Genomic DNA, 27,637 nt, shown 5'->3' with positions numbered 1-27,637 from the left:
GCTGGTAGCGGTCACTGTCTTGCAGGGAGTTGTTTGTATGGAGAAGGATACAGAATCCATCCCTGGTAATGAAAGACATTTTTGTACCCACCTGCAACGCTCACACCATTTGTGTACTGCCATTCAATTACACCAGATGGATCAGGAGCTTTTGCTTGTGACCTGGAAATGTGGAGTCTCCTCAATATTGAGGCTGATGGAGATGTGACCAGGAAGGGCACACATCTGAGAGCAGCAGTGTTACTGAGACTTGCCAACATTACTTCTCCTCCCAGCTATTTTGGGGTGGTTGGGCACTTGCAGGCAATGACATAATAGCCTGGTTGTTCTCTTCCAGCCTTTCTGCTGTTCCACACAGCTAGCCAAATGCTCAGACATACTTTAGATATCAAGGTTGCTATTTTGCTCATATGGAGGAAGGGCAGTAGATGTCTTTCCACATTATATATCTTCTTAGATTACAGACAAATAAGCTCTTGTTTCACTGGGCTTCCTCTGTATATGATGAGTGAGTGAGAGTGAGTGAGTGAGTGAGTGAGTGAATGAGTCTGTGGCTGTGTTACTCTGACAGGCAGCCGAGCACAGGGTGCTGCCACTCTCCTGTGAAGCCATAGGAAGTGTTTCATGATTCAAGATAAGAGAGACCTTCATTTCCTCCTTCTGTGCTTGCAGGGCTGAGCTGCCGCAGAGGTTGCACCATCCACCCTGACAGCCTGCTCGCAAAATGGACCAGGAAACCCTGGGAAGCGTTGTCCTGCTCGCCATCATCACCTTGATAAGTGTTGTCCAGAATGGTAAGACAAAAATAAGCATTTAATTAAGGGCTAAAAGGGAGCTGAAAAAAGTTCAGAATGAAGTATGATGATCTGATCTTTGGATAGATAATCTGTGGTTATAAGTGCATGTGTGCTTAGGCATGACTTTGGCTTTAGAAATCATCTTCTAAGCATATAATTTTGCATGCTGTTGTTGCAGTACCTTGGCAGTCATATGGTCCTACTCTGTGATATTCTACAATGAGTTTGTTATACATATGTCAGCTAATGGGGTATCCGGTGACAATATGCATTTCAATTTGATGACTGAGACCTCCTTTCCTGGCTAAAGTCCCTAACATGGGCAGCCAGGGCTGCTCTCCAGCCGGAGCCCTGATGCCATGGGCAGGGGCAGGAGCCCCGCAGGGCTGGGATCGGTCAGACCTTTGCACAGAGCTGGGGAAAGGGAGCAGAAATGCACCGATTCATCGGAGGAGTCTGTCTGGGTTTTTGTGGGCAGGCAGCTCCCATGTTTTCCTGCGTCTCCAGGTCCTACAGTCCAACTAACTTCAATTAACTGCAGTTCCAAGAACACTGTGCATTTCCTGCAATGGAGAAGATTCCTTTTCTAGCTCTTATTCAGACCTCTATAGTTCCTACTATTCTTCAGAATGTTTTAAATAAGACAACAACTTTCTCTCTTGTGCAAATCTGATTTTAACTTACAAATACTTAATCATTTTAGCAGGAAATTCTACCCAGAATACAGAGAAGGGAGTGACTTTTGCCCCAGCTGCACCAAGATAGCCCAGGTTCAAGGAGAGTCAGCAGTGGGATGGGGGGCTGATGAAAATGCTAGAAATCTCCTGTGAATGCTTGTTGGTACGAATGGGAGGTTTCCACTGAGTGCAAACCCCATATTCAGTCCGAGGAAATGGGCTATTCTTGGGCTGCTGCAAAGGGGGGAAGTGGTGGAAGCTTTAGCATAAGCCTAGCTGCCAGACAGCAAAAAAAAAAAGAGATGTGGACTGGTTTAGTTTCGACATAGGCACTAAATGACACATTGTTTAACCCAAAGCTGTTTTCTGGTAAATGCACACCGTGTGACATCACCAGAATACAGCTTGTTGAGATCAGAGCACATACTGCAATTAAAAAAATGTGTAAAATATACATTTATTGCTATTTAAGCAAATATACAGGGTTTTTTCCTCTCACTCTGAAAGTTGGGTATTTGCCTTCCAGCCTGGCATGCACTGTCATCTCATGGAAATCTGTCTGTGAGGTTACTGACCCAACTGCTGCAAATGGGCAGCATGACGCTTGGCAGAGGACTTAGCGTGCCAAACACGAGTGGCACACAACTCGAAAGCATGAATTCAGACCTTGCAACCTCTGATTTCCTCCTTCCAGGCTTTCTGGCTAGAAAAAACAGACTGATATGCAGTCCTGCAACAAATGCAATAATTAAGGCAGTAGAAATGCTTGTCAGGAGATACCAGTTGTACTGAACTCTTGCTATGGCTCTGATTCAGCAAAGCACTTGCACATCTGCTTGACTGTCTTTAAGTATGTGAAGTAAGTACCATGTAAATTCAGGTTAGGAAACAGTTTGGGTGAATGCTGTTATTCCCGAAGCTGAAGGTAGGCTGTGGTACTGCCCCAGTCTGACGTCCATTTACTGTGACCTTGTTCATGTTGGGAATCTCCATATCCTACAGAATGACTCATGCAGCTGGATGCCTCTGAGTCACACATGTAGCTTTTAGGTTTCATTATTGCGTCAGAGAGATGTTGCAATTTAGCAGCTTTCAGGGCAAATCACTGGTCATCACTGAGCAGATCAGAATGGAAGAAGCAAAGTGGAAAGAATGGGCAACCTGTGTGTTTCTCAGCACTCGATGGGTTGGAGCTTCAGTGCACAGTTCTGTTGTCATGAACGTGTGAAACAACCAGGCTTGGATTGAACTCTTGTACATTAACTTGACTAGAGCAGGACTGCAATGGTTCAGGCTCAGGGCAGCCTGTGCAGCCCTGGAGCCTCAGGGCATCGTCTCCCGGTACAGCTGAGCTGAATTAAACCCCTCAACTCTATTGCTGCTCTGCTCACTTATCTCATGCAGGCTTGTGAAACCATCCTCTTGCCTTGAGGTTCAGAGTAAAGAGCAGGAAATATAACCATGGTGTTGCAAACTGCTTCATGCTGTAGTGCTCCATTTCCCCAATGCCAGGTTTACAGCAGCCCAATGTTGCTGAGATGTGAGGGCAGACCTGTGGCGAGGTCCACCCCTGGATGTGATCTGTCAGATCTACTCCGATCCCTTGCAGAGCTTCAGCCTGTCTGAGCCTCAGGCAGCTGGGACCCACCTCTTGGGCTGCCTTCTGGGGAGATCTGAGGAGCCTGCAGGACGTGTGAGGTTGACAGAGCTAAGGAGCGACAGAACTGAGGAGCCACTTCCAGGGTGAAAAGCTCATTTGAAGCAGGAGGCTCTACCTCTTCATATCACAGAATCACAGAATCACAGAATCATTCAGGTTGAAAAACACCCTTGGGATCATCGAGTCCAACCATCAGCCCTCCTCTACAAAGTTCTCCCCTACCCCACATCCCCCAACACCACATCCAAACGACCCTTAAACACATCCAGGGATGGTGACTCCACCACCTCCCTGGGCAGCCTATTCCACTGTCTGACCACTCTTTCTGTGAAAAATTTTTTCCTAATGTCCAGTCTGAACCTCCCCTGTTGCAGTTTAAAGCCATTCCCTCTTGTTCTGTCACTAATTACCTGTGAGAAGAGATCAGCACCAACCTCTCTACAATGTCATTTCAGGTAGTTGTAGAGAGTGATGAGGTCTCCCCTCAGCCTTCTCTTCCTCAAACTAAACAGTCCCAGCTTCTTCAAACGCTCCTCAAATGACTGTGTGTGAGATGCTGGGTTCCCTTCTGATTCACTGCCCTCACCTTGGGGGTCCTGAGGAAATACAGACACTGCAGCGGGTTAGAGGTGATTTTCTCTAGAAGAGGTGGACATCTTGTGTGAGGTGGTTGTTTAAGCTCTTTCTTGAGTGAATGGAGAAAGTTCAGCACTTCAGTTGGGTGGTTTCTCTCATGCCAGTAGCTCTCTGAGGGATGGATTGATCTCTGGAGGTGCCTTTCCTCTGTTTCCCTCTGTCACCGTTTACAGAGGGAAAACATCCATCTCCCCAACATTTTCCAATGTCTCTGAAATGAGTTGAGACAAAACCTGCTCCTCATCCATGGTGAAGGTGTGCATGATAACCCTACCTCTGTCCTTTGCCCTAATGCCATCTGTTGACCAAGGATACATACACCACATTGGAGATGGCAAGAGCTTCCCGGACAGATGCTTGGACCTCCACAGCCAGATCCTTCCCAGGAGTCTCAGCACCCCCATGCCTGCCCAGCCTTGATTCCAGAGACTGTGCATCAAGAGTGTCACCACTGGCATCTCCAAGTTCTTGTCCTAAGTGAGCACTGTCACGTTGGACATGTCTGTGTTCAGCCTGATGGCTCTTGGCATTGTGGAGCCTCTCTGCAGCGGCGCACTGGCATTTGGGAAGTGGCAGCACCTGCGGCAGTGGAGAGAGAGATATATATAGCTTACTCTTGGCTTTCTCTGAAGCTGTGGCATTTTCTAGTGACTTCATGTACGTGCTAAAAGGAAGGGAGGAGGTATGCTACATATCCCAGTGAGCCCACACAGTCCCAGACCTGCAGGAAGTGGTTTCCCATCACAGCAACTTTGCACTGTACAAAAAATTGCCATCCAACCTAGTCCTCTTCATCTAGGTCCTCTTAGACCCTGTAGGCAGGTTAATAACCCCATGCCAAAGGCTGGGGTGGCGGGCAGATGGAGATAGTAGGAGCTCTTGGTGGCTGTGCTGTCTGCTCTGGGTCCCCCAGGGCCAGCTCCTCCAGGAGCCAGCCAGTGCACCATGCTGGTGGCAGTGGGAGGGTCTGCAGCCTGGCTCAGAGTGGGGACACTGGCTTAAAGCACTGCGGATTTTTCTGGAGAAGGACTATGTACCCAGGGAATCACATTGGAAGGCAAAATCTCAGTAGCTTTTAGTGAAGGCAATGGACGTACAAAAGTCCTACTTACAGCATCAGTGAGGGGAAAAAAGAGGTAACTCTTCAGATTCCAGGGATGAAATCCTGCAGATTATCAAGTTGCACTTCTATTGTTACAGTAATGTCTTTCCTGATGGGTTATCTTTTATAAATATCTTTGATTAATTTTCTAAACCATAGACTGATTTGAGTTCACTGAGATGGGATGCACAACAATACAAAGCTTGCAGCTTGTAGCCTGTCAGGGCTCTGTCTGGTGTATTTAGACACATGATTGATGGTCTTGTGTTTAGTGTCATCAGATAAAATGTATTTATCAAGTGCATGATACATTATCTTGAGGTGCTGCATTTTTGCAGCAGCTAACACCCTGACAACACTGTTGCTTAAAAGGAGGATACACACAAGATGGACACATAGAAATCAGCCATCAGGACCAAGTTTTCAATGGGCCTTTCTGGAAAATTAACCAGCCCTGCAGGATGTCCCTGGTTTGACAAATGGGTATCACTGAAAGAGAACAGACTCCCTTGTCTCCCTGCTCAGTTAGAGAGACAGATTTGGGTTTGACATCTCTGACTGGAAAGCTTTTTTCCTACAGGGGGCTCAAAGGTCTGAGTCAGGGCTGCACTTGTGCAGCAGACAGAGGTGTGGGCTGCCAGAAGAGCTGTGTGGGGATGAAGCAGAACTCAGAGGTGAGAGCCTGCCACCAGTCACATACAGAGACCTGGAGATGTCTAAGGTTGCATCGCACTGTGCCCTTGCGCAGAGGGTTTGGTTATACCTCGGTGACAGAGCGAGCACGCTGACCACATCCTGCATCTCCACGCACATGCATCCTCTCCTGCCGTCCAGCCTGGATGGTCGCGAGAACAGAGCTGAGCCCACGAAGCCCAGCTTCTGCAGTATCTCCAAATTACATCTCAGACTGAACACTTTGTGGTTTTTTAACAGCTTTTTTTGCTAGCAAAGTGGAGCATGAAAGCAAACACTGCAACGGCAAGGGGTTCCAGCGGCCGGGATCCTCCGCCTTCGACCGCGTCTACACTGCCAAGTGAGTAAGCAAGCCCCGAGAAGTCAGTGGGGGCAGAGTGGGGTTCGTCTCTCTCTTCGTTAGGGTTTAATCCAAGCTCTTTTATGGACTTTGCTCTGCAGTCCCACTGCTGTGTGCATTGCAGCGGCATTTAGACCCATGGTTCTCCAGTATGTTTGCTGGTGAACACAGCTCCTTTCTGGACACTGGGTGCTGTATTTATACTGGACTTGAAGCCCTTATGTGTATTATGTTCCTTCATTTGGGAGCCTGTTCACGCAGCAGTAGCTAATGCTGGAAGTGTGATACAAGCACTGTCGGTGTCCCAAGGGCACTGCGGCTCAAAAGGAAAGAGCCGGTGGAGAGGTGCCAGCTTGCTGAGGAGCAGGTCCATGGCAGAGTTCATACAAACCCCTCGGTCCCTGGCAGCTCCCTCGGCACGTGGCGCTCTTCTCCACCACATCCGTACCTCTTGTCTTTGACATCCCTTCAGAGAGAGCAGAGGGGAAAATTAATTCCAACCCAGAAGAGAAAAGAACATAAAATATTTTTTATTACCCGTGAAGTACTGGCAATATGCTAGAAACTGGATGGGATGTCTAAGTGCTGCTCTTCACAGGTGTGCAACTTCCACCAAGGGCAGAGTGCTTTCCCCTCAGAAAGCATTCCCCGCCAAAGGAGGCAGCTGGAAATCATTCTTGTTCCCCTGCAAAGACACTTGTTAACTCTGTGAGACACCCCTATTTGTAGTGTGATTCCCCGTTTGTTGGTTTCATGCAGCTTTCCGTGCCAGTAACTTGATTAATATGACTTAATTACAAGGATTTTCCAAGCCAATAAAGCACACGGCATCTATTATACACATGCCATGATCAAACAGGTTAGAGAAGGAAAGTGGCTTTCACAGGTGCCAGACATGTGTGCAGGGAGGTTTGTTTTCCTCATCAGTCAGAACAAAGGCATCCATTAACCAAGTGAGGACACAGGGAAACCCGCGGGCGAGGCAGCCCTCATGTTCGGGCATGGACACGCCAGCCAGCCCCTGGCAGCTGCCTGCTGCAGGCAGGTTGGGGGCCTCCCACAGCTCTGGGGTAAAAGCCCACTTGCAGCAGTATTAGCACAGCCCAAATTCACACCCCACCATCCTTTGCTGGTGAAACATGTCGATTTTGTTTCTATTTGCCTGTGTTCTGATTTTGTTCTGATAAATTGCTTTCTAGCCAGAACTGCGGACACGCGTACCCTACGTTTCTGGCTGTGCTTTGGTGCGCTGGCCTTCTCTGCAGCCCAGGTAACACACAGGTTTTTTTCCCTCTTCAACCTTGTACGACTTTCAGCAAGGGATGACAAGCGCTTTGGATGTTACTCTTCTAGGGACCAAATTCTCCTGCAGTGGGGGGACCAGTCTCCCCCAGCTGTCCTGCAGCTACCCATGCTGTTTAATTAACAGCACGCTCCCTGGCATGGTTTATGCCAACAGGTGTGTTCCCAGATACCATTCAGGACAGCCCAGGCCAGGGACATTTCCTATACAGGAATGAGATCCCTATTTTGAGTGGAGGGTTTAGTACTTGGGTACTGGATGCTATGTTATTCACCCTCAGGAATGGAAATGGAATCATTTGATTACATTGCCAGAGCTGTCAGCTCTTCCCAGCGCTGAGGGCAGCCCAGGAGTATTTGTCTGCATTTCTAAATATGATCCCCTTCAATGCAGTTTGAGTTACCCTAAAGCTAAGATGAGTACTTTCCTGAGGTCTGTGACAATTCTTTCTGCAAGAGAGGAGTTTCCTGACCAGAAGAGGGGCTTTTGCCTGCAGGTGTGGGGAAAGCTAGAATTAGGGGAAAAAGAGGAAGAGCCCCTTTTTACATGCTCGGAAATGAGTATTGGACCATAGTATAGTCCTCCACCTGCTCCTAGATAAGTGCATCTTATTGCCTGCCTTTTACTTCTGGTGAAAGCAGTGCCTGAACTGGCACTCTCCCTCCTGAGCCCAGCATGACCCACACCAGGTTTCTGCAGCTGCAGGCAGGATTATACCCACAGTCTTCCAAAAAGCTGGTGTGAGGGCAAGACAAGTGATCTTCTTCCCACACAAAGGTCTCTGTCCTGCTTCCAGTGCTCATCCCATAGCCGAAGGCTGAAGGTTCCCATTTCCTGGTCCAGCCCAGGCAGCAGATGGGGACAGTACGAGACCCAGGCTGGTGTTTGTAATGCCTTGTTTTACCCTTTAACCAGCTCCTGCCGCCTTTGCCGGCCTGATGTACTTGTTTGTGAGGCAGAAGTACTTTGTGGGCTACCTCGGGGAAAGGACTCAGAGGTAAGGACTTGCAGAACGTTTTTACAAAATCCAGGATGCGGCAGCAGTGCAGCCGGATGCTGCCACTTCCACAGGCACAGTCACCGGCTCATGCTGCTGCCTGTGGTGGCTGCTTGCACGGGGTAGTGCAGAAAAGCCCCCCTCTTCTGGGTGCAGGAAAGAGGTGTGGGAGATGTGGGAGGTGCGGTGGCACTGGGGTCAGGGGAGCTGCAGGAACAGAGCAGCTGCTTTAGCAGCTCCTGCTCACAGCATCTGCAAACCCACATGTGTTTGTGTGTTTGTGCCACTATTTGAACAAGATCTTCCTTTTATTTTAATAAAGCTCTTTATGCACATGTGGAACAATGTTGTCCCAGAGCATGTGATGGCTGAGAAGACCAACAAGTCCCTCTGAATAGCCACATTTGTAAGCAGCAGCCTACACTGAGCACAGGAGGCCAAATCCAGACCCAAACGGATCCTGAAAATGGCATTTTAAGAGCTTGCAGCTGCCTTGCAATGCAAGACAGAGCAGAAATTTGCCCCCTCTGTCTCAGCCCCTGAGGTCTTTCATCTGGTCTCAACAGCAGAGTCCGAAATCTGAGGAGTTCTTGCATGAGGTGACATACGTTAACTAATTGCTTCCCCTTCTTTCTGTCTCCTTAGTACTCCTGGTTACTTGTTTGGAAAACGCATCATTTTGTTCCTGTTCCTCATGTCCGTGGCCGGAATACTCAACTACTATCTCATCTTCTTTTTTGGAAGTGACTTTGAAATGCACATAAAAACAATAACCAGCGCAATCTCTCCGTTGCTGCTCATACCCTAGCTCCCTGCAGCACTGAGAGGGTCAGTGTGCTTAATATATTGATACCCAGAAGCAGCTATAATTCAACTGTTTAAGAAATGAACCCGTAACCCTTTTAGATTGCTGTAAATCTCATGCTTGATGGGCTTTGTAGTTTGATTTAACCTTGCTTTTTCCTTCAGGAAAAAGATTTATTGTGAGCACTTGGCATGCCCAAGGAATGGTAACAACTTCCAGTTAATTCTTTTTTCCCTAAACTGCAAGCTGATTGCATGACTGGAAGGGACATTGTAAGCTTGCTTCATAACTGCGTTGTACTTCGCTTCTGTCCCAAAAGCCAGGAGCCTCTCAGCGTTGTTCCTGACCGATGGCTCCCACAGATATCCTCAATCATAGACATATAGCCTTTGCCAGCATCCCACACGCCCCTGCCCACGCAAAGCGCAAAGGCATGGACCAGCCTCTTTGCCTACCCTTTCCCGCCCATTTGTTGATGACCGAGCTCCCACTGCTTCAGGAGGGCAGCAAATTGGCCCCCGTCTGATCTTCCTTGATAAATATTCATGCGCATAATGCTCCTGACACTGATCTCATTTACACTTCAGCCTTTTTGTTGTCCCAGAGCTGTGGAAAGGGGTCTTGCGTAAATGAGGAGCTGGTGTATTGACAGTGAGGTTGGTTTTGTTTCGCTTGGCTTTGTTTAATAAAGCAGTCTAAAAGGATGAAATCTGTTTGGTCCCATCTTCTTTGCCTGGTGCATGATCGCAATGCTCCATGGCTTGGCAGCTGGCCAGTGAGCAGAGCAAGAGGAGCAGCACAGGGCTCTTTGTGCGAGCTTCTAATCACCTTGGGCACGGCCTCACAAGGATGCCTGTTCAACAACTCTCTCTCTATTAGCAAGTTCAATTTTCTGCCTCTGCCACTAACAATGTGCCCCTACAAGTCCTTACTGAGGAGCAGTTTGATTAGAGAAGTGGACTGAGATAGGCAAACAGGCCGGTGCAATCTTTTTTAATGTTGCTGCCCTATGAGTGCTTAAGCTCTTAAGCCTGTTTGATTATCGCATGCAGGGTGGACAAAGCTGTATTTTATGACTCCTCTGGGAGGGTCAGAGACTCCTCACTATGTGAGAAGAGGGTTTGCAGAGCTGTTTGCAAAAGCAGGTGCAGAAAGCCACCTGCCTTTGTACCACACCAAGGCTGATGGGTTTTGTTGCTGCCCGAAGGGGCAGAGGCACTTGGGCATGGCTGCTCTCCTCGGCATCTGACCATTCACACTACCAAAATAACATACTTTTTTTTAAATCTTCTAAGTTAATTTTAGACATGAAAGATTAGTAATGAACATATTTATTGCATGATGATTAGCTGATAAATGTTCTCACTGGTTAGAATAACTAATTCAAAAAATATAGTCTAACCTCCTAACCTATAGCTGTTGAGATACCTTATTCGCAGTACAGCACTTACATTCCTTCCCTCCCCTCCTTCTCAAATGACTGTAACACACTCCAAACCCTGCTTCACACCATGCTTCTCTGCCACCCTCTTCCTCCATAGCTCATCGTCAGCTGCCCATCCTTGGTGGTGACTGAGCACCGCTCTGTCCCATGGATTCAGCCCACCAAGGGATGGCGGCAACTTGGGAGGAGAGGGGTAACCCCTGTGGCCTGGAGTTACAGAGCTCTTCCACATTGCTGGTATCAGCAAAGTCTCACGCTGCCACCACTGTTACCTGGTACAGAAGAGGAGATGCCTCACCACCACCACAGTCCCTGCTCTCTGGCCAGTCTGGTCTCCCTGAGGTCTCAGACTTGTTTATGGAGACCATCATCTGTGGGAGGTGGCTCTCCCAACCCTATGTGTCCACCTTGCAGTTTGTCCCAGTTGGACGAGCACCCCCTGGTGCCTTTTTGTCCTCTATAGCAAGAAGCAGCTCACTTGACCTCCTTCTGATGTCTTCTGCTAGCATGAGAAGAGGTGCTCCACTTGACTAGTGGAGCTAGCTGAGAAGAGGAACAAAAGATTCAAATGTCTATTTTGGGTCAGGTAATCCATCCAAGCATGCTCAGGCCTCTCTGTTGACTCTGGTTTCTACACAGCTGTATTTAGGTGAGATCAGATCATCTTTCAAGGGAACTAAGGCCCATCTTTTGCTGTAATCATTTATTTTGCAAGGATATCTCTTACCTACTTCCTAAAGCCTTTCTGGTAAGAAAAGATATGAAAATGTAGGCAAAATCTATTTTCCATCTAGCTATAAATGGAAATGGTGATAATATCAGGCAAACAGGTGGTACATAAATTGATCACTATGTAAATTCTCAGTGAACGTGACGCTGTGTTTTCCATGTTACAGGCAAGTCTTGTGGTTGCATTTGCCTTCCCACTCTTTCTGCAAAATGAAGGCAACGTCAGTGCTATTTGGGCTTTCCTCACTGTGTTAGACAACTCCAGTTTTTGTTATTGGCAGTAAAACCACCCTGATCTGGGCGGTACAGTTGCCAGCACTTTGAACACCAGCTACTCAGAAAGCTGCAGACATAGGCTCATTGCAGGGCGGTTGGACTAGATGGCCTTTAGAGGTCCCTTCCAACCCAAACCCTTCTATGATTCTATAGATACACATGCAAAAATGCATATGCTACTGTAAAAGATGAACAGGCACATACTGAGGTCACACACACATGAACCCCCGAGGACCTACTGAGCTGCACTGGACACGGGGACATGGCTGGCGGCAGAAGTTTCAGTCCCCTCTGATGGCTCCCATTCACAGTTGGCTCAAAAGCTCCAGGGGCCAGCACCCACATTTGGTGCCGTGCACAGCACGGCAGCTCCTGCCCTGGAGCCCGGGCAGCATGAGAACAGCTATAGCTTTCCCATCCTGCTGCTTGCGCCAATGGTATTAATTCTCCTGTTTGCCATGTTGCCAGTCCTGGCTCCTTGTGTTGGCATGCCACCACCACACTGCGTGGGTGTCCGTGCATCGAAATCCCAGGTACACAAACACATTGTCTGTGTGTGTATACGCATAGACACAGTGTGTTTACTTAACTATATCTGGTATATATATATATATATATATATATATATATATATATAGTAGATGCTGAGTCATGTGAATGCTAGAGGCTTTTCAGGGAAGGCAGGGGAGTAGGTTGCTCAGGCATCAGTCCTCTAGCAGCTTTCAGGCTGTGTACATCAGAGACTGCGGAGACTGCTGGAAGCCGGGCTATCGCAGGATGCTTTTGATCTGCTGACAAAGCCCTGGAGTACATACAATATTCCTGCCACAGTAACCGCATCTTCTTCCGCACAGCACTACAACCCTCTAGTGGAAACTCGGCCCTATCAGCACACCAGTGCTTCTGGCCATGGAACAATCCGTTCCTTTGAGGTTTGAAGCCTTACAGTGATGCCACAGCATCCACATTTCTGAACAGATGTGTTGTTGCTATTGAATGCTATTTTTTATTATTCTGGCATATAGGAGTCCCGGTCCTGAAGCAGGATCTCCATCCTACCCATCCCAAGATGAGCTGTCCTGTTTAGCACAGGGTCCAAGCAAACAGGCAACACCCAAGCAGGGTAAGAAATTTGTGTGCACCACCCACAAGGGTTTCCTGCAGTATTTCCCAGATTCCTAGTTTCCCAGAACTTGCAAAATCGGCCTGTGCAGTATCAACTCGGTATGAGTCATGTCTACACCAAGTGAAGTTTCCAAATGAGTCTCTGAGGTTCAGGAGAGCAGTTCTGATGGTGTGGAGCAAAGACTGGCCCTGAGCAGCTTCTTTAGCTCTCACCTGCTCTGAGATTACTTTCTTCTAGCAGAGCAGCTGGTTTAACATATACAGAAACCTTTCATATGCCCTGTTGGGGTGGGATGCTGCAAAGCATTGAGCACTGGCCCAGGTCAGTGCTGTGCCTTTTGCAGACCACAGTGGGAGCAGGATTAGGCCATGTGGTGAATGCTTGGAAATAGTGAGCTCTCGGTAAGTGAAAGGGCAATATGGAATGAGAATAGTGGTAAAACCATTCCCTGAGTGATTTTAGATTAATCTCATGTCCCAGCCAGAGCGAGCAGGGTGAGCATTCCCATGGAAAAGCCCCTCGGTGAGCTGCAGAGCCCAGCAGTGCCTGCCCAGCATCCTTGCAGAGGACATGCTGACACCTGGGAGGGGGAAGGAGGCTGTGACCTCCCTTCAAGGCACGTGGGGGACACATACAAGCTTCACCGTCCCTTTGGGTAATGAAGACTGCTGTCCCTTGGGCTGTCAGAAAGGGTGCAGGACACCTCTGCTGAGGCTCCTCTCAAGGCAGTTTGGTGCCTCGAGGGATTAGGGTGGAGAAGCATCCTCTGCACCACTAACTGGTTGCAGCAGAGAAGGAGCTGCTTTTAGCAGCTCTGCCATGAATGCCAGGAAAACATGTCCTGTGGAGAGGAACAGCTCGAGCTGGTGACCGACCTCTGCCCCTCGGTGTACCTGCCTGAGTGGAGGGAGGCTGCAGGCAGGAGGGCATCAGCACTGCTCCATCCACCCTGCCTGCCAGAGCATCTCACTGCCTCCAGCCAGCACACAGAGACACGAAAGCTGGCAAAAGTGAGATTCCTGCCCCAAAGGACAAACAGCCCCCACAGTGAGCTGTTTTTCCCCTTTGGAGGAGAAATAAATAACTTTTCAGTTTCAGCTGCAAGGGTCTTCACACTGTGAGATGATTTCATCAGACAGACAAGCTCCCAGGGCTTCATGCTGGCTGCCTACTGAGCTACTTGGATGCCATCCGCTGGGCGCTTCCTGCTCATCCCCAGGGGAAGGAGACCAGACACCAAAGGGCCAGCCATGATGTGGGACATGGAAACCAAACAGGCTGTGTTTTTTGCCTAAAAGAAAGGCATGATGGCATTGCAATGAAGTTAAACTCATGGTTACGGCAGTGCTGTTTCTCCCACATGGGAACTGACAGGGACTGCTTGTGCGCCGTGACCTGTCGCAAGGCCAGGGGATGCTTCGGGAGTCTTAGGAGAGGGGCTGCCACCTGCTGTGCTGCTATTTGCCACCACTCATACAAGCATATGGTTGATTTATTGTTCCTGTGTTTTCCCAAGAGAGTGCCACCACTGCCTTCATCCCCAAACAATGTTTTCTGTGCTTGTGGCACAGCACTTCAGAGGGGGACAGCCTGACCCAGCAAGAGCCCCCTCAGTGCTCTGGGACTAAACAGAGCAGCATGATGTCTCCTGGCCAGCTGTTTCATGCTTTTCATTTGTGCTGCAGCAAAGGAATTTCTTCTCAAAAGGCAGCACCAGTCTTCCCACTGCCCTCAGCAGATGGGAGAGGATGGTACATGTCCCCACCAGCAGCTGTGGGGCCATGCTCCTGTGCTCTCTCACCTCCATGGGGACCATGTACCCTTGCTGATGGACAGATGCTGGTGAACAGATTGCTTCCTTCTCCCAGACTAGAGAGCTTCAACCATAAACTAAAGCAGGCAATCATTTATCAGATTTTAAGTTACAGCTCAGTCCTGAGCTATGTCTAACAATACTGTGGTTTCTTGGACCGTATCTCACTCCACATGCCCTCAGCAGCAGCAGTGCTGAAGAGCAGAAAATAATAGTTTTCATGGCATAACCCCACTGCTCAGCCCAGCTCTGACCTCATTCCCTCAATCCCATATGCCTCCTCTCCCAGCCCCCATGAGGCTTCCCAGCCCTACTCATTCATCCCTCCCCATGTTTGTTGTCCCCTCCACATCCCTCTATCCAGCCAATACGCCTGTTGGTGAAGCTGCCTGGCGAGCCAGTGCAGGGAGCTGCTCTGGCTGAAAACAACCTTTTTTTTCCCCCTTTATTGACTTGTTTTTAACCCATCTCAACTCCCTGATCCCCAGTGCCGCAGGTGGGGACCTCAACAGAAATACTTGTGGAACTCTCAGGGTTTCCCCTCTGCGCAGTGTAAATGCTGTGTTGTGTTAGTCTTGAGACACTCCTACGTAGGTGAGGTTTCCTTCCCCTAATTCACACCGTTATCGCAGAGTCACCCAGAGGTCAAACCCCACCTTCTGTTACCTCATACTGCCTGTAGGACTGACACATCATCCCATGCAGTGCAGAAAACATGACTGTACCAGGATTCTGCCAAGATTGCAACCTCTGCTGCAGGTGTCTGACAGCGCAGGCCCTACAATGACATACTAGTGACACAGCTCACAAATGGAAAATAGCAGCAGGAAACTCTGTCCAGGCATGTTATGGGGACCAAAAACCCTACCAGTCATTGCTTGTCCCACCCACTGTTGGTTTAATGGCTCCTGGACTGCTGTATTTCAGAAAAGTTGTATTTCATTTCCCAAACAGGACCTTAAGCTTGTAATTTTTTTTTTTTTTGCCTGAAGTAGGAGGATGTACCCCTTCTGTCAGCAGCACAGTCTCAACTCAAATTTAGAGGTTGCTAATAAAACATCAGCTCCAGCTCCCTGGCAAAAGTCAGCTGAACTTTTCCAGTTCACACACAAGCCACTCTGCCTTGGAAATAGTCTTTTACAAAAAGGAAGAAATGAAAAGCAGCCAGTCTGCCTGGCGAGGTGCCCTGGATGAGCAGGCTGTCTGCTCCCATGAGGTCACACCCAGACACTGTCCCACCGGAGCCACTGCTTCCCTGTGGGACTGCACACACCTCCCTGAGCTCAGCATTTCTCGGATACTGCAAGCCTGGAGCTCAAGGCTTACCACGTTTGCACCTCAGTGGTACCCAGCTCTAGTATTTTGCTGTAAAATATTTGCAAGAGGATATCCTGGCCTCTGAGGTGTTGAGTGTCCTGCATCACCTCTTGCTCCATGGTGGGCTGCTCCAGTGGGCTGGATCACCCCTCGCCTCCCTTCCCTCTGCACCCCCAGATCCCCTGTGACACATTCTGGTTTTGTCCCCATGCTGTGTGGTCTGAGGAGCTGTCAGCCAGCAGTGTGTTCAACATCCTGATTTAAAATAGCGGGACCCCACCAGGGCTGCATTCCCAGCACCCGTCAGGCACAGGATGCGATGTGCTGGGTGTTTGCTCACTGTGGGACATGGAGATGCTCATCTGCAGGGCTATGGGCAGTCTGGACCTGCTGACAGCTGTGTGACGTGCAGGGCTGCCCCAGGTTAACCTTTCGCACCCCTGAGTGGGTGTGAGGGGATCTGGCTGGGTCTCCCATGTGCTTCCACCATGCAAATAATGAGTGGCGAGTGGAGACCTGAGGTTGCACGTCACATGGCAAGGCTGTAGTTTTCACACACCACTGAGCACATTTGATAGTTTGCAGGCACTGGAGGGAGAGGTTCATAACTCCCTGTGCTTTTCCCAACCCTTGCTTTCTCAGTCCTGATCCTGGTGTCTCATCCCCACCTTTGCCTCAGCTACAGCACCCAGCAGATCTTTCCCTGAGCCACTCCACCCCCTCAAATGGCAGATGGCCACCCATTTCTGCAGGTTACAGTGGTGTGCAGAAAGAGTCTGAGAGGCCAGAGCTGCTGCAAGACTAATTTCAGGGTGGGAAGCGAAGAGTGCAGCCTCTGCCTGTGTCTGTGAGCTGTGTTTGGCTCAGTGTAGCTAAGGTTGCATTTGGATGATGCCTGGGTAGTTATGGTGTTGGATTTGAAGATGCATAGGTAGTTATGGTGTTGGACTTACAAACAGTGGTATCATCCTATGCAGGTTCAAATGCTGCTCTTAAATGCAACCAGAAATCATAGGAGGCTTGGGGAGCATTGCTGCATTTGTCCTGTGCTTACACCCATTCACAGGGATCTGCTCTCAGCCACCATCAGAGGCAGGATCATGTTGACAAGATTTTTTGGTTTGACTCACTACAGCTGATCTTACATTTTGATGAATTTCCGCTCCCAGCTGAATTTGCAAAGCACACCATGGCTCTCCACCAAGGCGAGGGGAACAGAGCGGTGATGCATGCTGCAAATCAATTAAGAGACACCCTGCCAAATCTGTTCCTTTGTCACACGATTCGGCAAATGACTATGGGTTTTATTAGTGTAGCAAGAAAAATTCAGCACTGTAAATGAAAGAAAGATCAGTCCACAGGCCCTCAAGACTGTAGCTGGGCAGGGCTTGTTCTCTCCCTCCACCAGCAGATGAGCATCAGTCACACACAAACCTCAAGCCTGGATGGCATCAACCTGCTCCAGGGCTTGCAGTGGAGAAGTAGCCTCTTTCTAACATTTCCCAGGGGAGGAGACCTCTCTGCTGGCCTGGGACATGGTGCTGTCCTTGTGATGGACCTCCACACAGCTGCAGCCCCAAGGGCAGTAACAGCATTGAGGTGAGTGTGAACAGTCTCCTTGTGGCTTGGGTCAGGAGACAGGTCCTGGGGCCCGTGGTGATGTCAAGCAGCACCCCACCAAGTGAGCATCCCCTTGGCACCCCCAATCCACCTGGGGAACATCACACAAGCAAAACCTGGCTGACATCCTGTATTGCTATCACCTGAAAGCAATACCCCTGGGACGCAGCTTGCCACATCCTGAGTCATTCTGCTGGCTGCGGGCAGAGGTTGCCATCTCCCAGCAACTGTCCTCTCATCAGTCCATCTTCCCTGCCACAGGAAGGTGATCCTGCACAGCAAATGCCAACACTCCCATCCCTCTGCTGCTGCTGCATGTCACTGCTGGTGCTCAGCACCATTTTTCTGGACCTAGATCTCATGAGACATGGTGCTGCCCCTCTGAATCTTTGTCATTAATAAGAAATTTAGCAATGCAGTCTGTGGCAGCAGCTCTGCTCTGAGTCCGTTGTGTTACATAGGGGCTGGAGTGAATAGGAAGCCAAGTTGTGTCTGAACTTCCACTTGCAGGATTTATGGCACATGCCAGCCCACACTGCTGGACCCACTGCAGTTTGCACAAGACACTCAGCAGACGGTGGGGGAGGCAGGCTGGAGCCCTCATTTGTGGAAGGATTGGCATTCTGGGACTGATGTGCTACCTTCACCCAGGGCTTTTTCATACAAGCATGGCAGGAGCAGCCCTGGAGGTAGCCATGCAGAAGGCGTGACAGACAGGGTGCATGCGCCCTGCAGTGCCACCCAAAGCACCTGAAGTCTGCACTGTTGCACCCACTGCATCCTGTGCTCACCCTCCTTCAGCAAACATGCCACCAAATGCAGCTCAGGGCAGACCTAGAACAGATGTATGCCTCCAGAAGAGCCAGCACAAATACAGTGCCAGCAGCTGGGGAAGTGTGGCTCAGGGCCACATTTGGCAGGATCCTTAATACTTCCCTCCCTCTCTTCTGGGCTGAGAAAGCACAGAGGGTGATGCAGCAATTGTTTCCTCAGCACAGCCTGTGTTGCAGCTCTTCGTTTTATAGTGGAGGTGTAACAAGCCTGGGAAGGCTACACATCCCAGGAAGCATCTACATGTGGACAGATTCTGAAACCTCGTTCAAACCAGTCTGTGATGGGCCTTGACAAGTGTCAGTTGGACAAGGTTTCATAAAAGTTTCATACCCAACATGGCAATGTTCTTTACTGTAGCTGTCTGGCGTTTTCTAACCCAGATGGCAAATGCTAATTGGCTTTTTCCTACGCTTGGCTACTATAATATGTTTTACACTAACAAGGGATCTGAAGTTCATTACTGGTCCAGTTTCTTGGTCTTTCGTTATAAACTGCAGTAGAAATTTGAGGGGATGTATGACCAAGATATCCCTACCGTCAGTGTACAACCATAGTATAGCCCTGTGGAAACTATACAAGGGTACTTAACTCATTCTTTGTATTCAGCATCTATGTGGGTAAAGCTAAAATTATGGCACATATTCAAAGTTCTTGCAGTGGTACCCTGCTTGTTATGACAGGAGACCCTACTGATTATTTTATGGAGTTTATTACTTTACCATTGGCAAATGTCTAGAGACATTGAGATTTTGGGTACAGGAACCTTCCAGGATTAGGTGTGCCTTGGATGGAGGGTGCAGAGAACACTGAAACAGAGCCAGTGCCAGCTTCTAGTGAAGGACCCCCCTGCACAGTGGCTGGGAGGGCAGCAGAGCTGTGTCCCCTGCTCCTGAGGACCTGTCACTGTCCTGTATCTCAAACACTGTAGCCTTGGGGCTGGGATAGGATAAGCTGAGCCTGGCTAACTCACACGCTCTTCTGCCTCAGCACATATTATATCGCTGAGGCTGATGCTCTTCCAACAGGTCTCGGGATTTAGTACAGTTCATATTTGATCAGGCAGATCCCCAAGGAACCATTTGAATAGCAGAGGATATGAGTACAGAATATGAAGGGACCACCTGGGTCATTAAACTCAGTCCACTGTTGTCCCTGGCAACCATATAACAGACATTTAATCCAGAAAGGCCCAGCTACCTCCATTCCTCCTGCCCTGTGTGGCCGGAGCCTGTAACATGATATTAAAGTCGTCACTGAAAGCACATTTCTTGCTGCAAAAAGACAGAGCTCCCAGAAAACTGAAAGTCTCTGGTGTCTTTGGCCATAATATATTGGTAGGAATAACACAGTTCCTAGCAATAGCATTTCGCACAGAGCCAGACTTGGCATTTCCCCAAACACTTTCTCAGCCATTCTAGAGATTTATAGCTAATAATTGCATAGCTGGATAAATAATTAGACTCTGAGGTTTTGTCTTAGCTTTTTTCTTATAAATAAATCCCTTATTCACAAGCTATATTAAAACACCTGTCAGCAGTGTAATGTGCATTTCATATCGGTGACTCGCTTATTTCCTGTCTGGGTACATTGATTTTATTTCCATTATCTGTACTCTTTTATTTATGCAATTATATCAGACCTGTCTTTCATCAGAAATGCATCTATTCTATGTGTATAGGTGAATAGTTCTATACTGGAGATGACTCACATACACAAACACACATGCATAAAGGGTTAGAGAGAAAAGGGTTAGCACAAGGCAGAAACCCTTCACGAAATGATGGAGCTGTCCTAAATTGCATCTGATTGCCATGAGTGAATGCTGAGGTATGGCGGAGCTATGGCAGAGCTATAGCAGACCCTGTTGTCCCACTGAAGGAGCACTCTGAAGGAAGAGCAGGGAGACTCCCAACAACAAACTTGAACCCTGCAGAGGAACTGTTGGTTAATGACTAGAAATACCTTCAGAAGGTCCTTCTAGGAAGGGGAAGATCAAGGCGGCAGAGAGAGCTATTGCAGTGCTGAGCTGTCATGGGACTTGGTGTTAGCAAGTATGTATTAAGCATCTAAGAAAGTGAGGGATAAAGAAAACAGAAAGAGCAGCATTAGCGATATATTTGCCTCTTGGAAACGTACACTGGTCCCATTTCATTCTTGGTGTGCCCAAAAGTTGCACAACTACTTAGAGTCAAGGACAGGAAAATAGATATCAGGTTAGATTTATAAAAGGACAGGCACCCTCAGCACTGGGAATAGATGAGCACATCGCTTTTCGCCAGTTGGAGGCAGATTTATGGGAGGGAGGACGAGGGACGCTAACGGGGCTGTTGCTCTCCCCCACCCCGTTACTGCTGCCTCGTGTGGCACGTGCTGTGCATCATGTCACTGGAGCTCTGCTGCCCCTCATCACTACTGCAGCCATATCTGGCCCCATTTTACTTTTCCCCTCTGTCGGTCCCTCATGAAGCTTTGTCCCCTCTCCCTGTCTTCACTCTTCTCCCGAGTTAGATGAAATCTCTCTTCCAATTTAGGGAATGTGGTTTGCAGCCCATGGGAATTAGCAACTCCTTGGGGGATGTGCTGGTGGGGAGCAAGCAAGGCAAAAGCTGTCCAGGAGCAGACTGACTCTTACATAAACAGAAATGTCAACTCAGAAGACTCAGAAGATCCAAAAGCCTGTGTTTTCTCTTCACTTGATTCTCTTCCCGTTTTATGCCGACTGGGTGCTGTTGTGAGCTAAAGCCAATGGAGTTGCAACAAGTGGGACAGGGAAGACCTGTGACCATTATTGAATTCCATGGCAAATACTGGGTATAGCCAGCATGGACCTGAGTCCACCTGACCTTGTCAGTGAAAATTGGGCTCACTTTTGTGTCCATCAACTTGATTTCTTGGTTGTGTTGTAACACAAGAGCAAGTAAAGACACTGGCTTCAGGCCCGTCATCTCGTGCCTCAGCTCTGATCTTGAGCAAGGGTGACAGATTACATGCAAGAGATATTTCTTAGTGACACTGTCCTGGTTTAACCAGGATAGGGTTAAGTTTCCCCAGCAGTGGCGGGGAGCTCTAGCCGGGTTATTCAGATACCATGCGGACCCTGGCAGGTCACATTTTCCTGGCGCGGGAGCGCGGTGCACTCGTGGTTTTGTACATCGTGCTTCAAACTGCTGTATTTGGTAGCTATTTTGCTCTGTTCATTGCTGTCACTATTACTGTTATTGTTGTTGCTTGTTGTGTTGCTATTGCCCTGTTGTATTAAACCTTTCCTTATTTCAGTCTTGGGGCTTTGTATTTCACTCCCTTTGTGGGGGAGGGGTAGCAGCCCTGTGGTCTCAGACTCCGGCAGGGGCTAAACCACCACAGACACTGATTTCTTTTTGTCCACCTTAAGATCCTTGGCACAACACCAGCAAGTACCAATAGTAAAGCAGGTAGATAAACATTGCTTTTTCAATGTTTATTCTAAGGATGGGCATATTTTGCATTTTGTAAAACCCAGACTCTAATAGGTTGAGTCAAACAAAAGCAATCTGTAAGAACTCATTACTATTTCCTCATAGCCACATTTTTCTTTTCTCCGTTAGGCCCAAGCCTTGCAGCAAGGAACACTTCTACAAATGCACAGGATGTGATTCTGCTGGAATTCCACCCAAAGGGCTGTGGAGCCAGCGAGACAGCTTTGGCCACACGCCTCCCCCTTCCCAGCACCGCAACCACACACTTTGCTTTATCTGCAGACCTTGGGAGACCTCCTTGGTGTGGGTTCATACAGGGACCTTTGCCACGGTCCAGACCAGCCTCTTCCTACATGTGTTTCACTCAGCCTCGTGTAGGGGTTGGTCTGAGTGGAGTCCGAGGACTTTGCAAAATTTAACATTTTGATTTTGCTGGCTGGCAGGAGGCTCAAGTGCCCCTGGCTTTCACTGAGGGGCATTGGGGAGCAGTCGCCTCCCCACAGCCAAGGCAGGGCTGTCAAGTGGTGATGGTAGGTGGCTGACTGCTGGAAGGGGGCCAGGAGTTTCAGGAAAGACATTAGTCATGCTATTTATGAGAAAACCACCAAGTGTTCTCCTGGTCCTAGAAGGGACTTGGGGTCTTTTTTCATTTCTTTGGCCTGTTGGATTTTATTTTTGCTATTACCTTGTGAAATGTGCCAGAGAACCTCTGCCCTTGACAGCTGAACCTGTCTTCTGCCTCACTAACTGAGCGGCCATCCCCACTGTCCTGTGGCCACAGCATGGCTGCTCTGCTGCTGCGCAGCCCTTAGTGAAGCCACCTGGGCAGTGTTCCTCAAAGAGCACCCAGACACCACAGTCACCGCCCTGCGCTCGTCTGTCCTCTTAGAAGGGCAGTGGCATCATAAAAATGTCAATCTGTTCTTTACACCATTAGGTGCCTTTCTGAGTCACTTCACTCTGTACATAGAAGGGAATAAGGGGGATCAACTCACCTATGCTTATCATAAATTTTCACATAATGAGAAGGACTTTCTGTCTAGGGTTCATGCTGGCCTGTGTGGTAAGATGTAGTCAGGGCAGTGTGGTGAGAACAGCCAAGATCTTCTCTGATGGGGGAAGTGAGAGGCTGGAGCACACTTCATATGTGGCTACTGTGTCTGGAATTAGGGAATTGCACTGCGTAACTCACACAGAAGACGTTCTTACTGATGCTAAGCTATGTCCTCTCCAGGATGTGATGGAGTTAGAGAAAGGGCAGAGAGGGACAACTAAAGGTAATCAAGGTAACGAAACAACTTGTAAGGAGAACCTAAAAATTCTTTGGAGAGGCTGGGGTTTATGGCTGACATTTGCAAAATCATGAAGACAGTGGATGAGGTGAATGCAGAATGCTTATTCACCATATCCCACACACTAGAGCTAGGGGGAGCACGATCAAACTAGTATAGATTAGTTTAAGACAGATAAAAGTGCTTCATGCAATGGGTAGTCAGCTCTCCTCAGAGCCCTATCTGGGCTTCATCCTGGAAAGAGCTAGATGGACTGCACGCAAAACAGAATGAAGAAATGAGCCAGAAACTGAGCAGTGGATCAGTCAAGGACAATCAGGGTCTGATATTTCCTCTTCTATTTATCACTGTCATCATAAGCATTGTGTACATACCTCTAGCCTATATTCATTGACAATCTTGAGATAAACCTTATAGGTACTCATCTATTTGGCTTATTAGAACACATCCTCAGCCTGTAATTCTTGCACAAAAAGCAAAATAAGAACTAAGTATTAAGAGCTGTGATTTACAAGGATTATTAAGTCAGTCTTTAACCTAGCCAGCTAATTCTCCTGTAAATCTCTTCTGAAAGCCACAGGCAGGCTTCCAGCATGTGAGTCTTTCTTCAGTATTTTCTACAATTTGAACTTCAACTGGAGTTCTAAATTACTGGGGAAAACTGGCTCTTCTCCATCTGGTTACCACCAGTTCTGCAAAGATCACACAAAAATTGAAATGAACTTCCTAAAATTTCAAAATATGCCGCAGCTATTGGAAATTAGTGGGAAACATTAGTGCAACTAACAGCTAGGTTGCACTGTGGAATAAACTTGACCTCTGGCTGCAGTGTGACTGGACCAGTGTGAACAACTGCTAGATCATGTATGAGGAAGGATTCCTCATCCACCCATCAGTGGGAGCCACAAGGAGAGGTCTGGGGACTTCACTTTCCATTCAATCCACAGGGAAAGAAATCTGGAAACTGGCAGCCCCCCGCCACCATCTCTAGGTCAGACCCAAACTTTGGCAAGTCTATAGGAGACATGGTTTTTAGCTAGAAATTTTGGTGCTTGTGCATATGTATATTTCCAGTGAAAGAGCCCGGAAACATCCCAAAGTATGTATCATGCCTTTTCAATATGCTCAGTAGCTATTTCTGAATCTTGTAAGAAATTTTGTTGCGGGTGAGCTACCAGGCAGGTTGCATGTAGCTGCAAGTGGAGCCTGGCAGAGTGCAGAGGGGAGAAGGAGAGCATGGAGAGAGCCCAGTGGACACAACAAGGTATTGCCATACAGCTGGGGATGTTTAATGTGAAGTGTTAACACCTAATACCCAGATCATTTGGGACACAGGAGACTGCAGGTTCAATTTTACTTATGTGGAAACCCTTCACTCTGGAAATGCTTGGTGCATGTAGATTTGTTTAGCAGACCTGTGGAGAAAGCTGAAGGGTGAACATCTATCATCTCTCAGGGCTGCTCAATCTATAGAGTTTACTTTTAACAGTTAGTTTGTAGCTGTGACTTTCAGCCAGAGAACAGGGCAGAGCTTAGGGCAGTGAGTGTGAATTCTGAGCTGCTCTGGGCCTTTGAGGAAGACAGGCAGAAATCTGGATAGTTACAGCCTTTGGAGAGTCCTATGGAACAGCCATTTTATAGGCTGGTCCCAAACTTTTACAAATTTGTGTAGTGGCTACAGATTTCTGTTCCACTGAAAGACCTGATGACACAGGGAGGAGATTCTCACAGCAGCAAGAGCAGCTTTCAGTAGCTCCTATGGGGGCCCTCCTTCCTCAGCTCTGCTGTTTGTGGGAGGACATACAGATAGGTCCTGGAAACTTATGTAGCTTTCAAATAATCTTAAAAAAAAAAAAAAAAGGGGAGTGGTTATTCCTAGGCCATATCAGTTTTCTTGTTTGGTCTGTGGTACTGTCCCAGAAATGGTAGTTAATAAATGTTCAGCTGTGGAGTGGCCATAGCAATTAGCAGCACAAGCTGCTGAAGCTGGCACTGCTGCAAACAGAAATGTTTGTAGACCCACAGCTTGAAAAGTTAAAGCTTTGGCCAGTATTTCAGCAAAGGACTTAAACTGATATAAGGGCAGCAAGTGTATAATATAATAACACAGACAAATAATATTTCTCCCCTTCTGATTTCTAAAACATGATCACATCACACCTGTCATTAAAAATAAAATATCCTTTCTCAATAGATCTACATCTTAGATGGCATCATCAATTCAAGGATTCTTCCAGCTCCCCATGAGATTTCAACCAACAGATGGCAGCAACCCTATTCCTAATGGCACTACCGCTGTGATTTTTGTTTAATCAAGGCACATGTTGCCAGATTCCCTGGGGTGCTTCAGACCTCACTGATGAGCCTATGGTCAGAAGGCACCAGAAATGTCCCTGTAACAGAACAAGCAGCTGTGGAACACAGAGTCTCCACTGACTGCAGTCTCTGTTGTGTTCTTGGGAACAGGATGGCTTAAATGAGGCTACAGATGCCCCAGAAGGCACGGCTGAATCCTACCAGAGACATCAAACACCACAGCCTAGCCAGCTGCATGGCAGCTGACATTCAGCATCTCCAGTTTTTCATATGTGAACTCTGTGTGTTTTATGTAACATTTATTTATGCACCACCTCCACCCTGTTTGCAAGACAGCACTTGGCACAAAGCGTGCATAGGTGGTCCTTTTGGTCAAACACTGCAGACACTCCTCACTTCTGGCTCTTTGCCACTTGTCCTGTAAAGGCGTTTGGCCATTCACAACCACAGGCTTTTCCCTTTGACAAACCACTTGAAACTCAATCTCCTCGCATAAAAGTTTTATTTCTCAGCCAGCACTTACATTTTACATCCGTTCTTTATTTAAATGTACATTTAAGTTGGCCATGCACATCAATGGTATAAAATTAATTTTTGTGTGGACATCCAACAGACTCCCTGTGTATCTCATACACATTTTGCTGTATGTGCAATGTATAACCCCAGGGCTAGACAGGGCTTGCCAAAAAATTTCCTTGGCCTACCACACCATGTTGAAGAAGGGATTCAGTGGATGTGAGAAGCAGGAGCGAGTTTGGTGCTGCAGGGCTGGCCCTGCCTTGCTGAATTTGCTTTCTTCTTCCCAATGCCACCATGATGGTCATCTACCTCTCCTGGGCACTGATCATTGCTTAGCGGGTGCTGCACATCTCATGATGCAAGGGGAAGCATGGGGATGAACAGAAAAAATGTAGCTGGGAGGTACTGAGGAGGAGATGACAGGAGACATGGGAGAGCAGGGGCAGAAACAGGCATCGTTAGGCTGGAGTTACCCCCCACTCATTGATGCTCTCCTAATTTGAACCAAGGCTTCAAGCAAATGAGCAGCGATTCTATAAAGCAGAGAAAGGGAAAACCTTGAGAGAGACAGCAGGTTTGCTGGCTGCATACTAAGCATACAGTATAGGCCTCCTTAATTTGAAGGATACTGCAAAGAAAGACTGTGCAAAATAAGGACAGTGGCTTGCTGGTGGGCACACAACTGGGCAGTGCTGAATCTGGCTTTTACTGGAGTGCTGAAGGATGCATCTTTTCTGGGTGTTGCATTTCTTTGGCAAATTTCAACTGCCTCTCCTTTCTGTTGTGAGACAGCCCAAGGAAAGGTTCAAATAACCAAATTTTACTCAAATTTTCCAAACCCTTTCCCTTCTGGAGAACTTCAGCATTGAAGATGAAAGATCTGGAAAATTGCTTTAAATGACTGATAGCAAAGCAGAATGGATATAGTAATTTCTTAATCCAACACCCTTGCTTAAATAGTTGCTACTCTACCAAAATAGAAAAAAAAAAAAAAACCCAAAACTTCTTCAGGCAATTGGAAGAAGCTACATATTCACAGGCCCTAATCGTCATGGGAGACTTCAACCACCTCAATTTCTGCTTGACGGACAACACAGCAGGGTACAAGCAGGAGGTCTCTGGAGTCTACTGATGATAAATTCCTGACACAGGTGACTGAAGAGATGACAAGAGGAGACAATCTGATGGACCTCAGAATCACAAACAAGGAAGAAATGGTCTGGGATGTGAAGGCTGGAGCAGCCTGTGGCTGCAGCAACCATGAGATGGTGGAGTTCAGCATCCTGAGAGGAGTAAGTAAGGAAAAGAGCAGGACCAGAACCCTGAAATTCAGAAAAACAGACTTTAACCTTTTCAGGTTGCTGCCTGGAAGCATCCCATGGGTTACGGTCCTGGAAAGAAGAGGGGTCCAGAGGAACTGGTTAATTTTCAAGGATCACCTCCTGCAAGCTCAAAAATGGTCCATCCCCATATGCAGGATGTCAAGCAAAGGCAGCAGGAGGCCTGCATGGAGGAACAAGGAGGTCCTGACAAAACCCAAACACAAAAAAGAGTAATACAGAGACACTGTTGGAGTGTACAGGGATGGGGTTAAGAAAGTCAAAGCCCACCTGGAGTTAAACCTGGCGAGGGACGTGAAGGACTTCTAAGGGTATATCAGCAGCAAAAGGGGAACTGTGGGCCTGCTGCTGAAGGGCAGAGGGGATCTGGTGACAAAGGATGTGTAAGAGGCTGATGTACTCAGTGCTGTCTTTGTCATTCTGGTAAGGCCTAACTTCATCAATCCCAGGCCCCCGAGAGACATGGGAACATCTGGAGCAACAAAGACTTATTGTTACTGGAGGAGGATCAGTTTAGTGAACATTTAAACCAACTAAACATATAGA

The 27,637-nt window shown here is 48.0% G+C and overlaps 1 protein-coding gene across 2 annotated transcripts; it reads left to right on the top strand.

The window, feature by feature from the left end:
- Positions 1-380: 380 nt before the first annotated feature.
- ALOX5AP (arachidonate 5-lipoxygenase activating protein) lies at positions 381-9,719 on the top strand. 2 transcript variants are annotated; one of them, XM_074816978.1, is made up of 6 exons: positions 381-393; positions 673-794; positions 5,806-5,905; positions 7,105-7,175; positions 8,124-8,205; positions 8,851-9,719. In XM_074816978.1, exons 2-6 carry the CDS (start codon positions 725-727, stop codon positions 9,011-9,013), a joined length of 486 nt encoding a protein of 161 aa, XP_074673079.1. In that variant the 5' UTR covers positions 381-393; positions 673-724; the 3' UTR covers positions 9,014-9,719. The 2 variants fall into 2 exon arrangements, with proteins under 2 accessions (XP_074673079.1, XP_074673080.1); XM_074816979.1 differs by lacking the exon at positions 381-393 and having other exon boundaries at positions 656-794.
- The last annotated feature ends 17,918 nt before the right edge of the window (positions 9,720-27,637 follow it).

The sequence above is a fragment of the Strix aluco genome, chromosome 2, assembly GCF_031877795.1.
Source record: "Strix aluco isolate bStrAlu1 chromosome 2, bStrAlu1.hap1, whole genome shotgun sequence".
NCBI classification, from domain to species: domain Eukaryota; kingdom Metazoa; phylum Chordata; class Aves; order Strigiformes; family Strigidae; genus Strix; species Strix aluco.
Note: the sequence above shows the minus strand (reverse complement) of the source record. Positions and strands in the feature narration are given on the sequence as shown.

Bases quoted from the DNA above. Each gene is read 5' to 3' on its own strand.
- ALOX5AP (XM_074816978.1), top strand. From the start codon at position 725: ATGGACCAGGAAACCCTGGGAAGCGTTGTCCTGCTCGCCATCATCACC. The intron at 5,906-7,104 runs GTGAGTAAGCAA...ATTGCTTTCTAG, and splicing joins GACCGCGTCTACACTGCCAA to CCAGAACTGCGGACACGCGT. The intron at 7,176-8,123 runs GTAACACACAGG...CCCTTTAACCAG, and splicing joins TGGCCTTCTCTGCAGCCCAG to CTCCTGCCGCCTTTGCCGGC.